General features: G+C 37.4%; 4 protein-coding genes across 9 annotated transcripts; 2 read left to right on the top strand and 2 right to left on the bottom strand.

Moving 5' to 3' along the window:
* Positions 1–1,313: 1,313 nt before the first annotated feature.
* On the top strand, positions 1,314–4,971 carry medag (mesenteric estrogen dependent adipogenesis; the record flags this gene model as incomplete). 2 transcript variants are annotated; one of them, XM_079449042.1, is made up of 5 exons in its annotated part: positions 1,314–1,770; positions 1,856–1,992; positions 2,957–3,072; positions 4,339–4,509; positions 4,622–4,971. In XM_079449042.1, the coding sequence occupies exons 1-5, from the start codon at positions 1,568–1,570 to the stop codon at positions 4,640–4,642; spliced, it is 648 nt and encodes a 215-aa protein (XP_079305168.1). In that variant the 5' UTR covers positions 1,314–1,567. The 2 variants fall into 2 exon arrangements, with proteins under 2 accessions (XP_079305168.1, XP_079305167.1); XM_079449041.1 differs by having other exon boundaries at positions 1,378–1,770; positions 4,339–4,662.
* alox5ap (arachidonate 5-lipoxygenase-activating protein) lies at positions 4,738–8,350 on the bottom strand. The gene is made up of 5 exons (XM_079449043.1): positions 8,191–8,350; positions 7,953–8,040; positions 6,423–6,493; positions 5,742–5,823; positions 4,738–5,241 (listed from the first exon to the last, which is right to left on the bottom strand). Exons 1-5 carry the CDS (start codon positions 8,258–8,260, stop codon positions 5,079–5,081), a joined length of 474 nt encoding a protein of 157 aa, XP_079305169.1. The 5' UTR covers positions 8,261–8,350; the 3' UTR covers positions 4,738–5,078.
* Positions 8,351–10,655: 2,305 nt separating this feature from the next.
* uspl1 (ubiquitin specific peptidase like 1) lies at positions 10,656–17,566 on the bottom strand. 4 transcript variants are annotated; one of them, XM_079449143.1, is made up of 9 exons: positions 17,350–17,566; positions 16,588–16,730; positions 16,184–16,306; positions 15,483–16,101; positions 15,223–15,333; positions 14,992–15,121; positions 14,524–14,649; positions 14,261–14,421; positions 10,656–12,874 (listed from the first exon to the last, which is right to left on the bottom strand). In XM_079449143.1, the coding sequence occupies exons 2-9, from the start codon at positions 16,705–16,707 to the stop codon at positions 11,535–11,537; spliced, it is 2,730 nt and encodes a 909-aa protein (XP_079305269.1). In that variant the 5' UTR covers positions 16,708–16,730; positions 17,350–17,566; the 3' UTR covers positions 10,656–11,534. The 4 variants fall into 4 exon arrangements, with proteins under 4 accessions (XP_079305269.1, XP_079305271.1, XP_079305270.1 ...); XM_079449145.1 differs by having other exon boundaries at positions 16,632–16,730; positions 17,350–17,469; XM_079449144.1 differs by lacking the exon at positions 16,588–16,730 and having other exon boundaries at positions 17,350–17,469.
* A 1,307-nt stretch (positions 17,567–18,873) lies between these two features.
* Positions 18,874–22,476, top strand: hmgb1a (high mobility group box 1a). 2 transcript variants are annotated; one of them, XM_079448787.1, is made up of 5 exons: positions 18,874–19,303; positions 20,976–21,137; positions 21,243–21,388; positions 21,488–21,662; positions 21,780–22,476. In XM_079448787.1, exons 2-5 carry the CDS (start codon positions 20,991–20,993, stop codon positions 21,909–21,911), a joined length of 600 nt encoding a protein of 199 aa, XP_079304913.1. In that variant the 5' UTR covers positions 18,874–19,303; positions 20,976–20,990; the 3' UTR covers positions 21,912–22,476. The 2 variants fall into 2 exon arrangements, with proteins under 2 accessions (XP_079304913.1, XP_079304914.1); XM_079448788.1 differs by lacking the exon at positions 18,874–19,303 and adding an exon at positions 19,601–20,460.

Genomic DNA, 22,476 nt, shown 5'->3' with positions numbered 1-22,476 from the left:
ATTATTACAATGTTTGAGACATGGGTCAGTGTCCCAGACAGGGTTTAAGCCTAGTCCCAGACTAATTTAAATGTAAGAGGCGTCTTGATCTTAAAGAATTAACACTGGCATATCTTAATATTGAGTATGTTTTTAAAAACTACTTAATTTTGATAATTAAACTAAAATCCTGGTTTAAAATAATCAACAAATAAACAGCCCCATAAATTTAACACTAACCAACTAGTAATTCTGTTGATCAACCAGGGAAGCAAGTTTCATTGTTAAAACCAGCAAGAAGATAGTTGAGTACAGTAAATTGAGGCGGGTTTTAAAATATGATCAGGTATGAGTACATATAAAGAGTACCGATGCAAAACCCTCTAAAAGACAACTCAAACGTGAGATTCAAATGTTTTGATAAAGTCGGCAAAGAAATATGAATCTGTGACCCCACTATTAATTTCACTTAAGTCAAGTCAGCTTTATTTATATAGCGCTTTGTACAATTTTCTTTGTTACAAACATTGACTATAAGTAAAACATAAAAGGTTATGGAAGTCAAAGTGGCTGCCAGTAAAATGCCAGCTATGTGGCTGCCAGTAAAATGTAGAATTACTTATAAGATCCTCATTCTTGCACAACTTAGCTCCGGTGTATTTATCCAGCCTGGTGCGAGTTTACACCCCTTCTAGATCCTTGAGATCTGAAAATAAACGGTTGCTTTGAACTACCAGGACTAAATATATACATAGGGGTCCTAAACTGTGGAATGACCTCCCTCAATCGATAAGATCTGCCAAAACCGTATCCACGTTCAAAGATATGCTAAAACAGCATTATTTTATTCTAAGGGATACCTATCTTAACTGGGTTTGTCTATGTGTTTTTTATGTGATATGTTTATTTATTCTAGTTCTACTGTTCTGTGTTTTCTAGTTGTGATTGTGAAGCACTTTGTATTAAATTGTGCTAATTAAATTAATAAACAAACAAACAAACAAACAAACTCATTAGATGAAGGTAATAGAACATATCTCTAAATTTAAAGGCTGATTGGACATTTTGAATCTAGGAATACAGCATAATTCAGTAACACTTCACCTGAACTAACAATGAACCATATTCCTACAGCATGTATTAATCATATATAACATTTTTTATCAAAAATTGCAAGTTAACATGAGTTGATGCGCGATGAACTAACATTACCGATTTTATTGGCATTAACAAAGATTAATAAAGGCTGAAAAACGATATTGCTCTCTTTGTTAGTTCATGTTTGGCTAATTAATTTATGAATGTAAACAAATACAATTTTATTGTAAAGAGTTATTCTCGTGTGTTACAAAAGCCCTGCTTTACCCCGTTTAAGAATGAGGAAGCAAAGATCACGTCAGGCACGTCGTAAACAATTTTTTGACACGTAAGACTCGATTGTTTCGAGCTCCGATGACTCAGTTCTGGAAGATTTTATCCTCTGGTTTATAAACGCGCCCCACGCCCACAAACGCGGCAGAAGTCGACAAATGAGCTGGAGAAACGGTCGGATCCTTCCCCGGTAGGCTGCAGTGAACCGTAGGCAAACATGGAGGAAAATAACAACTCGCCGTTTGTGATGGATGTTGTCGAGATTGAAAAGTTCCTCAGCAATCCGCCGCAAGGTTTCATCGTTGAACGTCGCGCTGGTTACAGGCTCGTGAAATCCGATCCGAAAAAATCGTGCGTGTTCATCGACGACTTTCAGTCCAGCAAGGGAGGAAAGGTGATCTTCTGCCAGTCGCCAGGAAGGTAAATGCGTTTCGGTAACTTTAATATGTGTCATGCATACTCGAGTATGTGTTTTTAACTCCTTGTGGCGTTTTCCCTTTTTTAGGAAAATCAAGGTGCGTCATTTGGGAGAGTACACGAATTTGAGGAATCAGCTGCTCTCAAAACGAATATACGTGCTCGTGTCTGCATGCGCAACACACGCTGCAAAGGTACAAGAAAAGAGACGCAAAAATGATCCAGGTGGGACTTTTAACCTAGTTTATAAACTACTTTTTACATTTAATGTTAAACCCGTTTAGGTACCACATCTGAAACCAACATAACATAGAACAGAAATAATAAATGGTATACTATGGATTGTGTCAAATATGAACAAAAAGAAAGTTGAGTGTTAAAATATAGATTTATGTTTATGATAATCGCATTGTAGTGTACATTATGCAATGCTTTTTTGTATTGCAATTTCACTATAAGAATTTGCTACAGCGCTACAATATATTTTGACACTATATAACAGTATATGGATTAAGATTGGATTTATTTTGCTTTTAGAGGAAATCTTATTTTCTGTGCCACTTTTTACACATTTTTCTACCATTGATTCATGTAGTCTCTAAACGGATAATAAAAGTAACACGAATAATTGAAACGAATGATGTAAAAATACACCAAATGGAATGCCACGCCGTTGCTTCTTAAAATAAACATTGGTTACACAGACATGGTTGTATCAAATATGTGCTTGTTTGTCTGTCATTCTTCAACAATCAAAGTTCAGATCTGACATACCTTCGGTATGAAGTGAAAAACAAGCCAGCAGAGTAGCATTCATGTCATTCTACCCCTCTATGATATTTAGAGTTTCCAAAGCTTTAAAAGAAATCACGTCGGCTTATTTCAATATGTGGTAGTTTATATATTAAAATAACATCCAAGTTTTATGTGTATTAGATTTAAATGAGTAACATAAACTAACACAATGAATCACCACGAAAAGTCCTTTGACAGCCCTAAAACAGACAATTTAATAAATTGCAACTATTTGTACGACAATTAATTAAAATTATTAATCATTAAAACTTCATAAGCATGACACCCATAGCTGTTGGAACATAGCAGAGAGCATCAGTAATGTTAGACAATGTTTAATTTTACTGTATATCTTTAGGACACTGTTGTATCTAATATTATTTTCTGTTTACAGCTCTTGGACTCTATGTGGTGGTGATCAATGGCTGTCATCCCATGATCAGATGGGAGATAGAGAAGGGCTTAGATTCAACCATATCATCTGTTGCTGGAGAGAGCTATACAGTTAATGTAAGCTGATGATGCAATATCGTTCGAGTAGGAGTGTATATAGTCCTCTTATATCAGCATGGCTGTGATAGACCCGAGGCACAAGGCCGCAGACAATCACAGCCGCTGATATAAGAGCACTATATACACGATTACGAGAGCAATACTTTATTTATACAACAGTTCAGCGGCACACATGTAGATAAATCAGAAACCCTCCGGTTTTTATAGGAACTGGGGAACTATTTCCGCCACGAATTCCAGCCTAGCATAACAGTTAACCAAACCTATGCTACTAATTCCAAACCATCACTTCTTTTAAATTTGCGGTGTGCTGCTTCAGTGAAAAGACCTTTATAAGACAACTCACCGAGAATTATCTTAAGGGTGTGATCGAGACCCTTGTGTCCCGCAATGTAATTTTTTAAAAACATGAGCGTCATTTTTTTGAAAATCCATTTCTTAAAGGCTGGATCACACAACAAGACTTTTAAAATCTGAACAGATAAAAAAACTGCTCATCGCACGCTTGCAGACTTTTTGAAAGTTTACTGGGCATCACAACACGTAATAAAATCTGCAGACTGACGCAGACTTTCTGCACCAACTCCAGACTCAAAATCTAAACAAAAGTCTTGTAGTGTGATCCAGCCTTAAGAGACACTGCGAACACTGACAACTTAAGTGTCCCTTAAGTGTTCTAGTCGCCACCTAGTGGCCAATTTCCAGTATTGAGGTTTGTTATTTCATACATGCGTATATAGATCTCAGGAGTTTAGGCTCACCACACAAACAATCTTTGCCTTGGAGAAAGATATGCCTCTAACTTTATTTACTATCTGTAAGCCTTCCTATTTAGTGTTAACATAATATTGATTCTTATTCTTAATGAAAGAAAGTCCTATCGCATCACATGCACAGCATTTGCAGATTGCAGTGCATACGTTTATATGTAACGTTATACCAAGCGAATTAATGTGCAGTTTGTAATTTCATATTTTGTTCAGAAAGCATCACAGAAGTAAACATTCTGGAAAGGATAAACTGCTTTGTGTGTGTTTGTTTGCTTGCTAGCTGCTGTCTAACTTCTTCAGAGTGACGCAGTTACAAGGATGGCATAGTCTGAATTAGATTAGTGGCTCTCGGCCAATCAGATTCGAGAACCAGAAAAAACTGTTGTATAATCTGATATTAATCACAGTATCACATTGTATATTTCCAAGAATGTATTCAATTTCAGAGTTTGTTTAAGATTAGATTTTTAATAATGATATTTTTTCTTTTAAGGTTGATGTTAGGGATGCATTACAGTCATGTGTGGGTGAGAACTTTCGAATCCTTATAGATGGAGAAAAGGTGAAGCCCTCCTGGAAAGACACACATTTTACTGTCAATTACCATTCTGATGCCCTCTTCGACTTTTCTTACTGGTTTGGCCTCAGCAAGCGAGAGTTTAAGGTAAGTTTAAATAATTGCGCAGGTTTTCTTGGTGAACAGGGATGGTTTAAACATTGTAAGCATTTCACACAGAAAACATTGAGTATATATGACCTTATATCTGATTTTGTAGATCTCCTACTCTGGAAGATGAGGTCAAAAGCAAAACACTGAAAGGCCACAGATGAAGAGATCCTGAGATGTAAAATTCATTAAATGACTCAGCACTTCAGCACTTTTTTTGTGTTTAACTTTACTTGCCCATGACAGCAGTACCATAAATGATGGTTTACATAGAAGGATAATCTCAAACATAATTTTGTTGTAACAGCCGATTTCAATAAATCAACAATCACACCTCACTAAAGTTATAATACTTCTAAATCATAATTTGTACATAGATCACCCATGAGAAAGTCGTAATAGTGATTATATAAGTAGCTATGTAAATAACCTTTGCAAATAAATGCTTGTTACCATCTCTGTGAACGCATTACCAGTCTCAACCACATCCTTACACTAACCAACAAACAGAAGAAGAAAAAATAATCAACACCACCAGTCTTTATTATTCAATCACTGAACACGGTTTAAGGCAGAAGCAGGAGGGTTGACGCAGCTTTGGTGATGAGCTGTATGTAGTCTTTGTAGTCTTCGCCGGCGTAGTTGAGGAGCAGGTAATTTATGATTCCCACAATACACATGAGTGATAGAAAGAAGAGGACACGTTTCCCAAACAGGAAGCCAGGAATGCTGCCGGGAAAACAAAGAAAACGTATCATACAACTCTTACTCTTCTAGTTAAATCTTCATTGACAGAGCATACATTTTCTTTGACACTTAGTTTAAGAGAGTTTATCTCGGTCAGGCCCATATACTACACATTTGAAATGATGTAACAAACAGTATTTGTATTCAGATTATTATTAATCAACATCTAATGATGATAGAAGGAAGAATAACACATAGTTTAAGTTTGTTGGGGTTTGTACTGTTTTAAGGTCAGTGTACATTCTTAAACAAAGGTTCTGTGTGGTTCCACAAAAAACTTTGTTGCACAAATGTCTTTCTCTAGTTGAAAAGGTTCTAGAGACTAGACTATAAAAAAGAAACTTGGTATAAAGAGTAATCTTTGCTGGGAAAATTTATTTAAGCACCTTTTTACTAGTAAGAATTCAGATGATTAAAATAGCTGGTGATGAGAGAAATTTTCCTAGCGTTCAAATGGAAGTTTATAGATTTCTGAGTCTTACCTCTGGCATGTCTGCCCCATGTAGCCAACAAAGTACTTCTGGCGGACCACAAGGTAAATAACACCAGCGAATGAGGCCGGAGCTGTTAGAAACGATTTTGATTTTACACGAATGGCATTGAACATCTTTCAATTCAATTTTATTTATATAGCGCTTTCACAATTTGCATTGTTCCAAAGCAGCAAATCTTGTTAATGACGTCATTGTGACCATTACAGTTCAATAAATAGAGTTTAAGGAAGTCAAAACCCTATTAGGCTGCTTAACTTGTTTTGTGACCTTTCACTGGTTTACAAGAAATGAGCTTTTTAAGTCTTTCGAAACCTCAGTCACAGGTACAGTTTGTTTACGGAGTATGACTCATGTTAGACATGCTTTAAGCATTACTAAGGTTTCAAAGCGAATACAAAAGGACTCAAACAATGGAGACAAACATTTCCATGTTGGTCATAACATATATTATTAGCCCTGTAATTTACAGGGCGCATACTTTACTTCTTCACAACATTACAAAAATATCAATGCCCCTTTTATTTTGTGTCTCAATCTTGTCAGAATACCAAATCATTTGTTTCTTTTATTACACATTATTACTACGAGTTGTGTTGACTTACTAGAAAAAATGTGTTTGAATGTTTTCAGTATTATTTAACAATTCATATGGACTGAGTTGAGGAGTACCTTGACTGAGACAGATACCAGCACACCACATTACTGCCAGGAAGGTTGGGTAGGTATCCATGCAGTTACGCCTGATTGGTGAAACATAATTATGACAACTTTAAAATGATTAGATCACAAGTTATAAAAACAACCTCATCAACCTGCGTTGGGCCTCCCTTGCCTGAGGGTGTCTCGTGATAAAGGGCCATAATACCCAATGAGGCTGAGGTGCCCCACTGACTATGTGTCGCATTGATGGGAACCGTACAAAGGGCATTATCAGCAGCACCTCACCAAAAGGCATCTTTCACACAGAATAATGGATGTGATGATAGTGGGATCGGACACACAACTCACGAGATGTCTCTCTGATAATAGCAAGGAAAGGTAAGTATAAAAATGCTATGTATTTCTATAATAATATATCCCCCAAACACAGAGGATGCCTACCCGACGAACCAAGTGAAACCTCAGACCTCATTTCCTCTATTAATATTCTTGACTGCTACCCCTGTCATGTATAAGGTGTGGGAAATGTCCTATTTGGCTGTTCAACTGTGCTTAAATAGTGGGACTATAACCCCTAGTCTTATTAAGCGAATCTTAAATTTCATTCATGAACTTCATACAGTTAGAAATGTATCTGTGAGACATTGTGTTCTTAAGACATGATCTCTGTTCTTTCTTCCATGGGCTTAAAACAGGATATATTGTGAAATTATTGTTACTTCCTTTGTGGCTGCAATGGCTACGTGTGATTGCATCTAGATACAGCAAACCTGCAATTCAACAGCCTAGTTATGCAACCCATTATACGCTGTCAAGTTAATCAATACTGATGTCAAAAATATTGCAATGTCTGGCCACCTGCTCTGTCATGTTTATTCGTAAATCATATCAATCACTATATTCAATACATTCAAGGGGTGGGTGAAAATTTGTGTGCAAGGTAAAGAACTATTCTGGGGACACATATGGTAGGGGGGCCACAACAATGTCTAAATGTAATTTTAAAAAAGGCATATATCCTTGAGTAATATAAAGACAAAGGGAAAATTCTGAGCTGTGGTTCTTTAAAATGGAAGAAAAATTGAAATAATGTTGTGAAGGAAAATATGCAAATATTCTGATAAGCAAAACACAGTTGGGGGGGGGGGGGGGGGGGGGGGTACGGGGGGTTGCTTATCTAGGACACGATATTTCATACTCATACTCCACATAAAACACTTTTTTTTGCTATAGACATAGAACCTACGAAGAACAATTTATACTCTAAAAATGTCTATATCGGTTCTGTTCATATGTAATTGTTCTCCTTTAACATTATCTAAACAAGCTTATGTAAATGTAGCAGGAAGTTACTCGCACAACATGGCAATTATGGGATGTTATGCAAAAGATGTTGTGCCATCATGTTGCATGAAGCTGGTTCAATATCTAATACAAAAAAACATGGTGTTCTATTTGCACTTAAAAAATAAAAGAACTGTGAGTCATTGTAAAGATCCTTGGAGAATTCACAACATTGAGAAAACAGAAGCTACTCACGTGGCACAAGACAAGCGCTCAAACGCAGCAGAATTCTGCTTAGAATTGCTGCCTGTAGACTGTTTCTCAACCTTTAGGGCGAAGAAGGCTAGAGGAGATCAATGAAAGTATCATGAGTTTATATGCAATGTGGATTACAAACTAATATCTTAAGGTGTTCAAAATAACAACAAGCTCTTTTGCATTTATGCATAATCATTAATGAGCAAAAACAAATTAAAATCTTAAAATGTCTTACCATTCTGAACAACGCTCAAAAGAGTGACCAGCACCAGTAAGAAAATGTTTTCCAGCTCTGCAGGATCCATGATCTCTTAAACTGTGTGTCTGTCTCAGAGCTGTCAGTTTGACTGTGGTCTGCTCATTATTTATATCAGAGATGACATCAACCCCAAACTGATGTGTTTCCTGGTAGGAGGCCAACTAGAACATCATTTCACTTCTGCTTTATACTGAAATAGTACATTTAACTTTTAAAAACGGATTAAAAAAAGTTAACAAACTAATACGTTTATGCATTAGCAACACATAAAAATGCAGATTAATAAATTATTTAAGGTTTTTATTAATTATTCAATTATTATTAAGTGGTTCTACGGTTTGTACCCCATTGTGGTCAAAGGCTAAATATAGTATGTAGCTAAAACGTTTTCCGTTAGATTGTTCTTAAATACTGTTTAACCAAACTAATGAGTGTTGCATGATTTCAATGGGACTAAACCCTGCCCTCTGCCGGTTTATTAATGTACTACAATTCAAAATCAGCGGCACATCGCGCAGTCACTTCAAATATATGAACCGGGCTGTCAAATAAGTTTGATTTCATCCTCAACTTTCGCTATGATTTCAAACTTTGATATGGTCTTACTCAGTCAATATTAATATATTTATAAAATAATATAAACATATTTTCACTGATTCTATGTGGAAAACTGTAAATCACAGAAAGATAGCTTTCTTTTTTTAAATGTATTTTCACAGGAAGGTCACATTAAGGCAGCATTTCTTTAAATTAAACATTTATTCAGTATTTAACAGTACATGCTGTACAATAAAATGTTAATTCTGATGTGGTAATTACTGCTGGTGACGAAAATGATCACAATTAGTGTTTATGTAATAGTTATGACAAAAATGATTGCTTATGTAATTCAAATAAGGTCATTTTTAACATTGGGACAAACCTCCTTAAAATGTAACTTAAAGTGATAGATCACCCAAAAATGTTTTTGTCATAATTTACCCTTTACTCTTTTCGTTGCAAACATGTATGAGTTTCTTTCTTAAGCAAAACAAAAAAGATATTTTGAAGAATGTTGTTAACTGGCCCCTATTCACTTTGATTTTTGAAAGTGACCTATTTGTCAGATATGGTGACCCATACCCATTCACCCGGAGAAGAGGGCAGCTATCACTGCAGCGACCTGGGAGCAAGTATAGGTGCCTTGCTCAAGTGCACCTCAGTCGTTACCCGCCGGCCATGACTGCCCCACGAAATGAAATTTCCCTGACTTAAAGGGATGATCTGTCCCTTCATGTTACATAAATTACAAAACTAGTTCTTTACAAGAAAAAATACATATTTTGATTCTCAAACTTTTAATGTTTTCTAACCTTAGAGAATCAGACATGACATGACATCTAGATTCAATAGATGATGCACCACATGTTCTTCTAACAAAAGTCTTAGATTCTCGATACTGTATAAAACAAAAGAAAAATGCTCAGGAACAACTTAAATCAAGGTGTTTCCTCCTGACCTGTGGGACAAACAGACAAATGTATCATTTAAGAGAAACCACAAGCAACAAACAGTTTGATATGATGAACAGTTTTAAGTAGCTTATAAATTATATTTTACCAATTTCACACTTGAGTGTAGGCTGAAGGAGTTTGAAGAGTGACAAACGGAGAGCAGAGAGCTCCAAAAGACGACATTTCTAACTCTATTAATAAAATGTACTTCCATTATATGGAAATTTTAAATATCTTAAAACATGTGGAAAACGAAGACAAGTCAGTTATACAGATTTGGAATGACATGATGAGGGTGAATAAGTGGTGGCAACATGTACATTTTTGGGTAAACTTTCACTTTAAAAACCTGTCACCCTCTTGAGACAGCAGCATTTCAACCTACTTCATATAACCCAGTCAAAACAACTTGCTTATGTTTCAAAGTGCCAATAAAAATCTGAACAAATTTAGCCTGCAAATAACAAAACCCCGTTGATGAACCCCGAAACGGGTTCCAGCTTCTTACCTTCACACTGCTGTTCCTTTGTTCCGTAGGCACATCTTATCAGATGTCGAGAAAAAGTTCCTAACCACAGAGTCTGGCACATACATCCTGATTCAGAGCCTCTCTGATCGTCCTGCAGTTCACAAGCATTACCAACAATGTATCCAACCGACATAGATTATCCAGAAGAGATGAGGTCGCAATGGAACCAATTCTATTGGTGATTCCATATCCAATTCAACGGTCTCTTCTGTCTCATCTTGAGTGCTATACACCATCATCCTTCTTGTGTACATCCATGTCAGTGCCAACAGGTAACTCCTCAGGATTGGCGATTGGCTGATTAGCACTCGTTGTATTAGTTATTTCCACTTTTTGGATTGTAAGCGTGTTGGGAAAAACATGCAAAAAAGGTTGATTTACAACGTAAAAGCAACGTTAAAAAAACATTTTACTTGTTTAAATTTGTATTTATAATGTAAAAAACCCCAGACAATTTCCATATGCTGGATCAAACATTATTACAACGCGAAATAATTTTTTCCCAACTTTTTGGTGTATGCTGGGATTAACTCTTCAATTAAAATTCTTATGCTGCTAACAGTATTCACAAAATATATAATATTTGTTAGCATGTGTGTTTAAAGCCATTGGTGGTGTCACTTCTAGACCTCCCTCTTTCATGTGCAATAAAGAAAAGTGCAGTTTTTTGGCCTCAAGACTAGATTTTTGTCTAAAGGCATTTTGTTTTTTTAAAACACACCATCTATGAACATATTATTTAGAAAAAAAATTCTAATAGGTTGTGCGGTTTCTAAACGCATTTAAACAGTCTTTAACAAAACATGCTTGCTTTTTGAACCAAACAGTAGAAAAGGTTAATTTCTCTCTACTGTAGTCGAAACTAAAATTACAGCAGTTGATGCAAATAATCAAAATCTAAGTGTTTATATAATAATTATGACAACTAGACATGTACTTAAAATCATGTGATTATAAATATTGTGAAATTGTGTCCTTATAACTTAATTTTTTACACCACTTAAGATACATAAAAATGACCCCAAAATTCCATTTCGGAGAGCATTTAATATAAACTGTTTAAATATTGCCAACTATAAAAACAAGCAAGACAAAAAAAATCTGTTCAGTTTTGTACAAAACTTTACATGAACATATACATATTTTGATTCTCAAACATATCATGTTTTCTAACCTTGAATCAGACATGACATCTAGATTAAATACATGATGCACCACATGCTCTTCTAACAAGATTCTTGCATTCTCAATATAGAACAAAATAATGCTCAGATACAACTTTAATCAAGGCTCCTTCATCAGAAAAACAAATCCAATGAATTAAAATCTGTGTTGTCAATAGCAGTCTGACCCATTTCGGTTTGTATAAAGTCATCCAGATTCATTATAGAATCATCAGTGGAGGAGGGGTAGCTCAAAGTTTGTTCAGGCACTGCAGTCAGAATAGTTGAAGCAGACTGTAAACTTCCATTCATTGTCTCGCTATTCTGGGTGTTGTTTAACATCTCCTGTAGATCAGTACTATCAGGCGAGAGGTTTCTAACTGTCATGGCAGGAGACAACAGCTCTGCAAAGAACTGGTCATATGCTGGGCTGTCATATACCGACGTGCTTGACGTGACGGAGTACGGCGACGAGAGTGCCGTGCTGTCAGGCTTCGGGGGGATTTCTCCTCCGTTTACCAGGAGCTGGTTTAGCTTGGCAAGTTTCTTTTTCTTTGCCTGGAGTTTCTTCATGAGTTTCATCCTGAGGGCTTCAGTAGTGGTGATAGGCTGGTTTTCCGCTGAAACGCTTGAAGTTTTCTTAGCAGTCACTTTGAGGATCTCTGATGCTTTACCTGTACGACTAGCGCCAGTGGAAGGATTATTCCCAGCTGGATTTGGAAGAGGAATTCCCTTTTTGGATAAGAAACCACCGAACGTGTCGGCCGGCTTTGCAGGGTAAGCTTCGTTGTTCTCACATCTCAGAGTGGGTCTTGGTTTCGGAGCAGGAGGTCTTACTGGAGTAGACTGAAAACAAGGATGCCGTTGAAGTAATGAAGTGTGTTGTAGGCCAACTGGATTTCTAGAAATTGCTGGTGGAGGTAAGGGGGAATGCATTTCTGTAGCTACTGTCTGCTTCACTACTGAGGATAGAGTTACTTCTGAGGAACCAGAACTGTGTGCCTGAGGGCTTAAAGATGGACAATCAAGAGATAAACTAGATGCTACTGGAAGATTGGGGATGACGGCGGGCACGAATGCTGGGGATTGTGGAACCGGAAGATGTGTTGCCTCGGTAACGGCATTCTCCTCAACCAGAGTGAGGGTCACGATGTCCGTGTGTGAAAGTCCCTCAAACGTGTCCAGTAATGTGGTGTTGCCTATAGATGCATTTAAAGTGCTGGCATTGGTGACGTCTGCGTCTTCGCTTAGAGTAATCGCACTTTGCACACACACGTCATCGGCTGCAGAATCAGACAAGTGTTTATCAAAAAAGTTTGTGACTGAAGGGGCTGTCGGCAGGCAGACCTCAGAAGCGCTGTCCTGTCTGGACTCGGACTCCCAGAAAACGACGTGAATTTCCTTGGCACGGAGTGTAAACCTTTTGTGAGTGATGCTGTTAGGGTATTTTAAGTCATCAAGTTCCAGCCATGATCCTTAAAAAGTCCAAAACACATCAACAGAATAAAAAAAGTTATAAAACAGCTTCAGGTTATATACAGGAATCATGGAGCCAAATTTAATCATTTTAAAGAATTCTTCCATACATTTCAAGACCTCATCACCACTTTTTTTAAATCGGTTGCATTGGCAACACTTTAACTTACATTTACTATAAAATGTTTGTAAGATAGCACACAATTTTTTGATAACGCCTTATTAATTAAACATAATTTACAAGGGTGGAAACAAAGCACAAGGGAATTAATTGAGTGACTAAGCCAATGCAGGGTTTATTAGAAAGAGAAACAAGGTTATGCTAAACGCAATCCCACACACAGAGCAGTACACCTCACGGTTATTCCCAAAGATGGCCCTCAGTCATGGTTCCAACTCTATCCTCCAACCATTTTGCTTAACAACCAGGTGTAAATGGACCTCCCACTATTCACCTACCTACACAATGATTCAATTCAGGCAAACTTTAGCATATGACCTCTTTGGACTAGGGATGCACCAAAATTTAAATCCTTGGCAAAAGCAGAACAAAAGGGCAACATTTCGTCCACTGTTTTTCTTATTTCTTCCATTTTATTTAACCAATTTCCTCACTATTACATAAACTGAATAGTCAATATGTTGCGTTTTATATTTTGTCTTGCTTTTCAATATAATACAATATAACTTAAAATAAAATTGAGAAAACCAAGTAGGCTACATTAAAAAGAAATTGAGCCCTCTCCCTTCTTAAATAGCCTGTTAGGCCTATAACTTACTGCTGTAAGAATTATAGACTACACTGCAAAATGTTTTAAATAAAAAAACATCCATGCAAGCAAATCTGAATGACAACCATTTCAGTTTATACCTCTCCATCAAACTCCGCCCACAAATGCTGACTGTTCTCTAAGAAGGTGAACTTGTGGCCGGGATGCACAGAACTTACTTTGACAAGCTGTTTAGTACCGGGAACTGTGTGCACACGACCACAGTATTAGGTCAAAGGATGTCACGAGCAGCGGGGCTACTGTCAGACGGCCCGCTCCAGTCTGAAAAGTTACCGAACACTAAAGACATTTACTCCGGTATGGCAAGTTCCGTGCTGTGTCTTTCTCTGACATTTAAAAATGCTCCACACACTGCCGACATGTTTGCGGCATTAATAAAGCGTGCGCCCCTCTCTCTCTCTCTCTCTCTCTCTCTCTCTCTCTCTCTCTCTGCACGGGTTGATATAATTACATCATGCTTTGTATTTTCGGTTGCCGAACATTCGGTGCATCCCTTCTTTGGACAAATATGAAACAATGATACAAAATGTATTACCTTGGAAAATTACCCTGTGGACACACTGAGCTTAAGACAAAAAAAGAAAACAAACTCACCATTACTCTGGCGGATCCATGTGACAAAGTGCTTGAGATCTTTATTGTACTGAAGGACAGTGCTAACGTTGTAGTGTGTGCCCTCAAACTCAAATGAGTATTTAGATATGTCTTTTCTTGGCAGGCCCTCCACAAAGTGAAGAGCAAACATGGAAGATAACCTGCAAAGGTCAACAGAAGTGTGAGTATCAGCAAACTGCGAATTGCATTTAAAGCCTCAGTTGTGTTTCAACATTGGGAGAGATAAAACAGCTCATTCGTACCTCTCAAGTACCATTCTCCTTCTCTGGTTTTTACGGTTGCAGTTACTGCATTGAGTGCGGTGGGTCGCTTTTAGCGGGTGCCAGTCAGACAGAATCTGAGTTAATGTTGTAAGAGTCTTCACAACACTTTAGGACAAAAGGAGAGGTGCGTTACATGTATGTGCATAAATCTCCATGTTCACTAAATATATTATTGAGGACGAAGACCGTGATTAAATAAAACAGTTTTTTTCCTTTTTCATGGAACACAAAAGAAGATATTTTAAGAACATTCTCTCTGGTTTTGTGTCAATATAATGGTGATCAATGAAGGTCACTGATAATTGGCTTAAAAACGTTCTTAAAAATCTCATTTTATGCTCTGCAGTCTAAAGTAATCCATCCAGATTTGCAATGACATGAGTATGTATAATTTTCATGGCTTTGAATTTTGTAACTCAAAGAGGAACATCTTGACCTAACAAGTACCTGTTGTTGACAGTATAACCACAGGATGTGCACTTAAATTCCCAGCGGACAGTGTGCTGGAAAAGCTCCTCGGCCCATTTGTCCGACCGCAGAAGAAGAGGGAGAGCAAAAACGGGTGTTTCCTCCTGACCTGTGGGACAAACAGGCAAATGTATCATTTAAGAGAAACCACAAGCAACAAACAGTTTAATATGATGAACAGTTTTAAGTAGCTAATAAATTATATTTTACCAATTTCACACTTGAGTGTAGGCTGAAGGAGTTTGAAGAGTGACAAACGGAGAGCAGAGAGCTGTCGCTCCGCCTTTTCCAGGATGTCAGCTGGGACTCTGGTTACCTTGTCTGTTGTGAGAAAAACAGGGAAACTTAACATACATTTATAAAAGAAGCACCTGACAAAAGTAATGGCCTGATGACCATGGCTCACTTCAGTTCAAGATATAACATTTTCATTTTTAGCTTGATCCCTGAAACGGGTTTCAGTTTCTTACCTGCACACTGCTGTTCCTTTGCTTTTACGTAGGCACATGTCTTATCATACGTCGAGAAAAAGTTCCTAACAACAGAGTCTGGCACATTTAAATCCTGATTCAGAGCCTCTCTGATCGTCCTGCAGTTCACAAGCATTACCAACAATGAATCCAACCAACATAGATTATCTTCGTTTTTCCAGAAGAGATGAGGTGGCAAAGGAACCAATTCTATTGGTGATTCCATATCCAATTCAACGGTCTCTTCTGTCTCATCTTGAGTGCTAGATACACCATCATCCTTCTTGTCTACATCCAAACCAACATCCACATCAGTGCCAACAGGTTCCTCCTCAGGATTTAGTTTTTCAGTGTCATCAAGAGAGACATTGTTTCTTTCAAATATTAACTGTTCCCCAGTTAACATTTCAGTGTGATTCGGAAGGGTAGAAGCATTGAGATTGTATGGCTCGGAAAGAACAGATATCATCTCTAGGTTCTCATCTTTTGGCCGTTTTGAAGGGGAGGATATGTCATCAACCTCAGACAGGCTTGAAAATGTCCTTTTGCATCCCTCGAGAGTTTTAGACAAACCAGCACGCACATCTTCAAGTGGTCTGCTAACCAGGGGGTAAAGGCACTGCAAAGGAACAAAAAAGGAAAGTCACAGATTGTCTCACTTATTTTTGACAGTATCAAATAAAATGGATGAATATCCTTACCACTGGATTTGTACAGAGCATAATGGTCTCCTCCAAATTGATGGCATAGTACCGGACAGCATTTGTCTGACCTTTTGCCATACACCAAGGACAATTCCCGGGTGAGGCATTTTTGTCTTCCCACTATAGAAACAAAACTAGAATAAATTAAAACCAAAGGAAATGCAAAACCAATAAACATTTGCAATAAAGTACTCTAGTTAAACACATCCACAATATATTCATCACAATTCTTTCGCCTTTTACAGATTTCCTTGGTGCTCTTGTTTTGATTGGCCGAGGATGTGGGGGGGTCAATTTCCAAGCTATTGTTTTTCTTTCATACAGTATCAGATCGAGATCAATTTGAAGGTGACAGCGAGCTTTGCACAAGTGACAGGGGAAGAGAACTGAGTATAACTGACTTTTCCCAAATACCCCACCAATGCTGGGGTTGGACCTCCTATACCAGTGTCCTCGCTGTTCATTTTCCTGCTACTGATGCTTCTGTTCCCTGATGAATCCAGCTGCCATAAACTTGACATAACCGTGTCACCTGCTTCACGCGCTGCAGTGAGAGAGAATAAACTCTGAAACATCAACTAGGCATCAGCAATCACTAACTTAACCATCACTGAACACAGTTTCCATCCAAAACACACGGTCACACGAAAATTATAAATGTGGGGGAAATCAGTACTTGTGAGACAGCAAATGGTTTTGAATTTAGATAAGCTCATAACACCCTGTTAAGGGTCTTAATGACCTAAATGGTTTCTATAGCAATACAATGTCCTTATCATAGTGCTTAAGTATTATTTTAGTAGGATTTAATGGTATTGTATTGGTTCATCACACTAATAGACATAAAACCGTACACCAACACCCACTTAAAAATATGATTGTAGCGTTAATTCTTTAAAAAATGCACTCGATTTCGCAACTGCCACTAGTGTAGAAAAACAGCTGTAAAGTCGAACACAATGCTAATAAATTGTCAAATGTCTAATGCTAAAAACACGTCATCAACTTATAATACAACCATGCAGCAACATTTTATAAATGTATTGTTTATGTGCTCCCCTGATCTCCACCGAGCGCGACTAACGAGCAGATCGTCCAAACCATTAATTCGATCGCATTCGCAACTAAATCCCCAGGTGCAGATCACCTAATCCAACACATACCTCAAAATCGGCCCGAATGTAGAGATCTTCCAAACACGTTTTCATAGAAGCAATTGGTTGTTCGAGCACGCCGGTAGGAGACATTTCCATGTGCATGCTCTGTCGTACGCTCAACGTTCCACTTCCGGTTTTGATGGGATGCTAAATAAAGTTTTTACAAAAATTCTTTCACCACACAAGAGCGTGTGTACTGCAGCTATGTGGAAAATTCAAGTCTGGAAATAAATGACGCAGAACCACGGATTTACTCAACAACAGTATCAAACAAAGAAGCGTAGACTATAATTAACAATACAACATCAGACGTAAATGCACATACAGAATTGTTTTAAACAATTTCACTGTGTAAATATAGAAGAAATATAGTGATTCAATCAGCAAATTATTTGATATGATAACAATAAATTTCACTTGCTTGACGACAAATGACAAAAAAAAACCCGTTACATTATCTGTGTGTCTAGTAATCTAGTTTGCCGAGTGGTGTAATAAATGTGTGTCTTTTTAAATTATTAAATGAAAACTTCAGTATCTCAAGAATTTGAAATGTGATATTTGACGAAACGTGACTAATAATATAAGAATGATTAAATGTATTACGTAGTGGATACATTTAGTCTAGACCTATATACTTACTAATAAATATGACTGTATAAAGCGCATCTAGTGAAATAACAAATCGGTATCACCATCTGTAACGCCACATGTGTCTGGATGTGTTGGTGCGTGTTGTGTGGAGTGTTTTGTGTGTAGGTGTGTCTGTCTTCTGTGTTCACACCTTTTTTATTTGACTTCTATAACGTTTTGCTTATAGTCAATATGTTTTCTTGTACAGCTGCTTTGTAACAATACCAATTGTAAAAGCGCTATAAAGTGGACTCTACTTGACATATGTTCAGTAGCACATAGCATATTCCTACGCGTCAGTCAATCCATGTGCTTGAGCGGCGACGCTACAATGGATGGATGGATGGATGGATGGATGGATGGATGGATGGATGGATGGATGGATGGATGGATGGATGGATGGATGGATAGATGGATAGATGGATAGATAGATAGATAGATAACATAGAGGCGAAATAATACTGTGTAGATATTTACTATTTTTCCTTCTATTGTAATACAATAGCATCCGTCTGTGTCATTGCAATTATTAAATTATGGCAAATCTGCTAGTTGGCGGAGTGTACTCTTTAATTTGGCATATAGATGACATTTTTAAGAGTGTAAATCTGGTACATAGGTTACAAAACCAATTATACTTGTCTTTGGGGTATTGTCATGTAATTATTCAAATCAAAGTCTACCGAAGGTATATGATTAATATTTCATATTTAATCAACATAAAACTTAGTAAATGTTAAGCCTTTGATAATCAGAAATAGATTCCCTCGGTTAAGGCGTCGTTATAAATGTATGCCATTTTGCATATTTTTCGTTAAAATGTGAATTTGACATTCACATAGTGTTTGATCTTGGCGGAGTGTCATATGAAACGATCACTCTTTCATCGAGCACTTCACTCCACAGCTACACTGACACTCTATTGACTCACTCATTCATTCAGCACTGCGCGTGGAACACATAGAACACAGTACTACTATAGCCAACACAGTACACACAGCCTTTGCTTTAAGCTGAGACAAGAAATACACACACACACTCGGTATTTTGTATTTACCCGCCATTTAAAACACTCGTGACGTTTCACAAAGGGCAACCACTCGCAGTGCGGCTCTTATTAGGACAATGGAAAGCGTTCAGCCAATCGCGAGAATGTTCGGCGTGGCGGCAGCCAATCGAATGCACGCCCTATTGAGAGTAATGCTAGAGGGTTGAGAGAGCAGACTACTGCGTAGAGCTATTACATCCACATACAGCCATTGCAGTACATTCACTATCCAGACAAGACAACGGAAAGTGTCAGCTTGTAGGCATTTCAAAGTGTGAGGTAAGTACAAAAATAGCAAGAAAAGGCCAGTTAACAACAAGAAATTAAAATTTAGGTTGTAAAAGAGCATTTTTAATCGTGAGGGATTTTTTAAGGTAGCGTTTTGAAACGCGGGTATTATCACCTCAGAATAAGAATAACCGTTTTAATTTAATTTGGCTTGGTGTTCGCATTTAACATTTTCTGGAATAGATTCAGATTTGATTTGAGGTGTTAAAATGTTAAAATATGAAAAAAAAATTATTCATACTATTAAAAATGCTCCGTTTAACGTTAAGCGGACAACTAACGTTAGGTGACAGAATTGCGTACAAACAAGGTCTATGGACGGTTATAGTGCCAGCCAGAAGCCATTGCAGCGCTTTACAAGGGATGTGTGTCGGGAGAATACAGTGAACTATGAAAAATGATATGAGAGGAAAACACAGACTGACAAACAAATAAAGTAAAACGCATTTTTTGTATATACGCATTTCCAGGCTCGGACACATTGAAATAACAACAATACGGGCGGAAAAAATCACCTCAGGAGCTGCGCTTTACTGTAATGGCTGACTGTACTCGCATAGGAAACAAGGCAAAGCCATAGGCAGGCGCAGTTCGCTTCAACTTTTTCAAATCGTGTTTTATGCCCCCTCGGGCTAAAAGTACGGGGGTTTCGCGGCGGAAAATAAAAATATAATCTTTCGTCTTTTCAATGCGGCTATTTTCGTATTTTTCCGTGCATGGGAAGAATTTAAATTAGGAGTTAAAGTGAGGTAGGTAATGCGGTCGCTCTGCTCCCCCTATTGCTAAGCAGTGTAATGGCTGAGCGCTGACACAAAGAGAAGGAGCCATATTCTCAGTGTTAGTGCATGAAGACAAGCGGCCATTGCGAGCCCACTGCAAACTCTACACAGCACAGACCCAATGTATTACTATACACCGGGTGAATGCACTGGGCTTTTTGCGAAGGAAACAATTTTCGGTCAGGAAAACAGACCCGCACCGTTTGTTTGTCGTGTCCAAAAGCGAGCAGGAAGGCGGGTGGAGACATTTTAGGGGGACTTTCTTTCACGAAGAAGGCTTTCTCACAAAATGGAAGAAGAAATATTGCCGTCGTTGCTGACCTCCTTTCCTTCAACGAGACGAGAGTGTGCGCCATTGCTATTTGAACGGTACATAGAGAGAAATAGGCTGTTTTCAACGGGGAACATAGTAAAAGTGAACTCGATTATTTTTTTTTACCGTTTCACCATTTTTCGCATACTGTGGTATTTAAAAGAACTTTATTCCGCTTTGGTTTTTTTTACTCTTTTTAACCAGTTTTAGCTTTAAATAATATGAATTTCTAAAGTTTGAGTATTCATAATAACTTTTGTAAGTCTTAATAATACAAAATAGTCTTTTGTTGTTTAAGTAGCTTTGTTGAAAGAATTTTCTAGGATTATGTTTCCATCACAAAATGTCAAATTCGTTTAACATTTTTAAAATGTGCAAATACTACATATTGAACAAAACGACAAGTTAAATGCCGAGCGTTGATTTAGACTATATATTGTTTTCGATTTTGTAGTTATTTTAGTTTTGGGGAGGTTTGTGCTACAAAGTGAAATTAGAAGTACAGATTCTTAAATATAAGAATAAAATAATTTAGAATTTTGATACTAATATTTATACATTTTGTTTTAAGGATATCTAAACGAAGATGGGGAAGGATCCAACGAAGCCAAGAGGCAAAATGTCCTCTTATGCATACTTTGTCCAGACCTGCAGAGAGGAGCATAAGAAGAAACATCCTGAGGCCACGGTCAACTTCTCTGAGTTTTCCAAAAAGTGCTCAGAGCGATGGAAGGTCAGTTACAAGTTCCTTTATTTGATTCATTTTATCCACACTGCAATAATTCCAATTTTCCTCCTCTCCCAAACAATGGTGTTTAATTTTTTTTTCCTTCCTAAGACCATGTCTGCCAAGGAAAAGGGGAAGTTTGAAGATATGGCCAAACTTGACAAGGCACGTTATGAGAGGGAGATGAAGAACTACATTCCACCGAAAGGTGAGAAGAAGAAGAGGTTCAAGGACCCCAATGCTCCCAAGAGACCCCCGTAAGTTCCTTTGTATGAATACATTTTTTATGTATATATATTAATACATTTGAATCAAAGGCAGGTCATAAAGAATTTTTGTTCTTTTTTCTGAAAAAGGTCTGCCTTCTTCATTTTCTGTGCGGACTTCCGTCCCAAGGTGAAAGAAGAGACCCCAGGTCTATCCATCGGAGATGTGGCCAAAAGACTTGGTGAGATGTGGAACAAAACACCGGCTGAGGAAAAGCAGCCATTTGAGAAGAAGGCAGCCAAGCTGAAGGAGAAGTATGAGAAGGTGAGAAAACAACGCCATGCCTAAACAGCATCATACTCATTCATGAGACCCAAACTGCCAGTCAACAATTAATATCTTATAAGGTTTAATTTTTGAATTGCTTTTGTGTCATTTTAGGACATTGCTGCCTATCGCTCTAAAGGCAAAGTGGGAGGAAGCGCAGCCAAAGCCCCATCCAAGGTTGTTGATGATGATGATGAGGATGATGACGATGAAGACGATGATGACGATGATGACGATGACGAGTAGATGAATTACATTTAGAGCTTAGCTTGTTGTCTATAAAGCATTTAACCCCCCTGTACACTTTACTGAGGACATAAAATGGGAAAATAAAAATAAAAAAATTGAATAGGAAAAAAAAATAAGGCTGTGTATATGATATGTTTTTAAGCTGTACAGTTTCTTTTGTTTTCTTTTTTGTATAGTTAACACTACAGAAGTGTCATTTGTGTTTGTCCAAATGCCCCAACCCTTAATTTAGTTGAATTTCTTTTAAGATGGTTCCAACACCACTATCCTTGCCCGGTACAGTTAAAACTTAAGAAAGGGGTTGTAAAATTGTCTTTGGGTTCAATGGAGTTTTAGAATTGCACAGCACACAACCTAGTTTCATGTGAGGTTGTAGTTCATATCTTAATGTACTTTTTGTTTACTATTTTTCAGATCAAATATTATCATTAGTAAATCGCCGTATCAAAGTTATTTTACTGTATTTTCAATACCACTGTAATTGCAAAAATGAATAAAAATGTAATTGTTTTGTTGACATTCTGTTATGCTTCTGACATCAATAAACCTTTTTTTAAATAAT

The sequence above is a fragment of the Barbatula barbatula genome (assembly GCF_947034865.1).
Source record: "Barbatula barbatula genome assembly, chromosome: 24".
In the NCBI taxonomy this organism is placed as follows: domain Eukaryota; kingdom Metazoa; phylum Chordata; class Actinopteri; order Cypriniformes; family Nemacheilidae; genus Barbatula; species Barbatula barbatula.
Note: the sequence above shows the minus strand (reverse complement) of the source record. Positions and strands in the feature narration are given on the sequence as shown.

Coding starts and splice junctions, on each gene's coding strand:
- hmgb1a (XM_079448787.1), top strand. CDS start 20,991: ATGGGGAAGGATCCAACGAAGCCAAGAGGCAAAATGTCCTCTTATGCA. Junction 21,138..21,242: donor AGTGCTCAGAGCGATGGAAG/GTCAGTTACAAG, acceptor TTCCTTCCTAAG/ACCATGTCTGCCAAGGAAAA. Junction 21,663..21,779: donor TGAAGGAGAAGTATGAGAAG/GTGAGAAAACAA, acceptor GTGTCATTTTAG/GACATTGCTGCCTATCGCTC.
- uspl1 (XM_079449142.1), bottom strand. CDS start 16,761: ATGTTTCAGAGTTTATTCTCTCTCACTGCAGCGCGTGAAGCAGGTGAC. Junction 15,122..15,222: donor TACACTCAAGTGTGAAATTG/GTAAAATATAAT, acceptor TTTGTCCCACAG/GTCAGGAGGAAACACCCGTT. Junction 14,422..14,523: donor AGGAGAATGGTACTTGAGAG/GTACGAATGAGC, acceptor TGACCTTTGCAG/GTTATCTTCCATGTTTGCTC.
- alox5ap (XM_079449043.1), bottom strand. CDS start 8,260: ATGGATCCTGCAGAGCTGGAAAACATTTTCTTACTGGTGCTGGTCACT. Junction 5,824..6,422: donor TGGTATCTGTCTCAGTCAAG/GTACTCCTCAAC, acceptor CGTTTCTAACAG/CTCCGGCCTCATTCGCTGGT. Junction 5,242..5,741: donor ATGGGGCAGACATGCCAGAG/GTAAGACTCAGA, acceptor TTTTCCCGGCAG/CATTCCTGGCTTCCTGTTTG.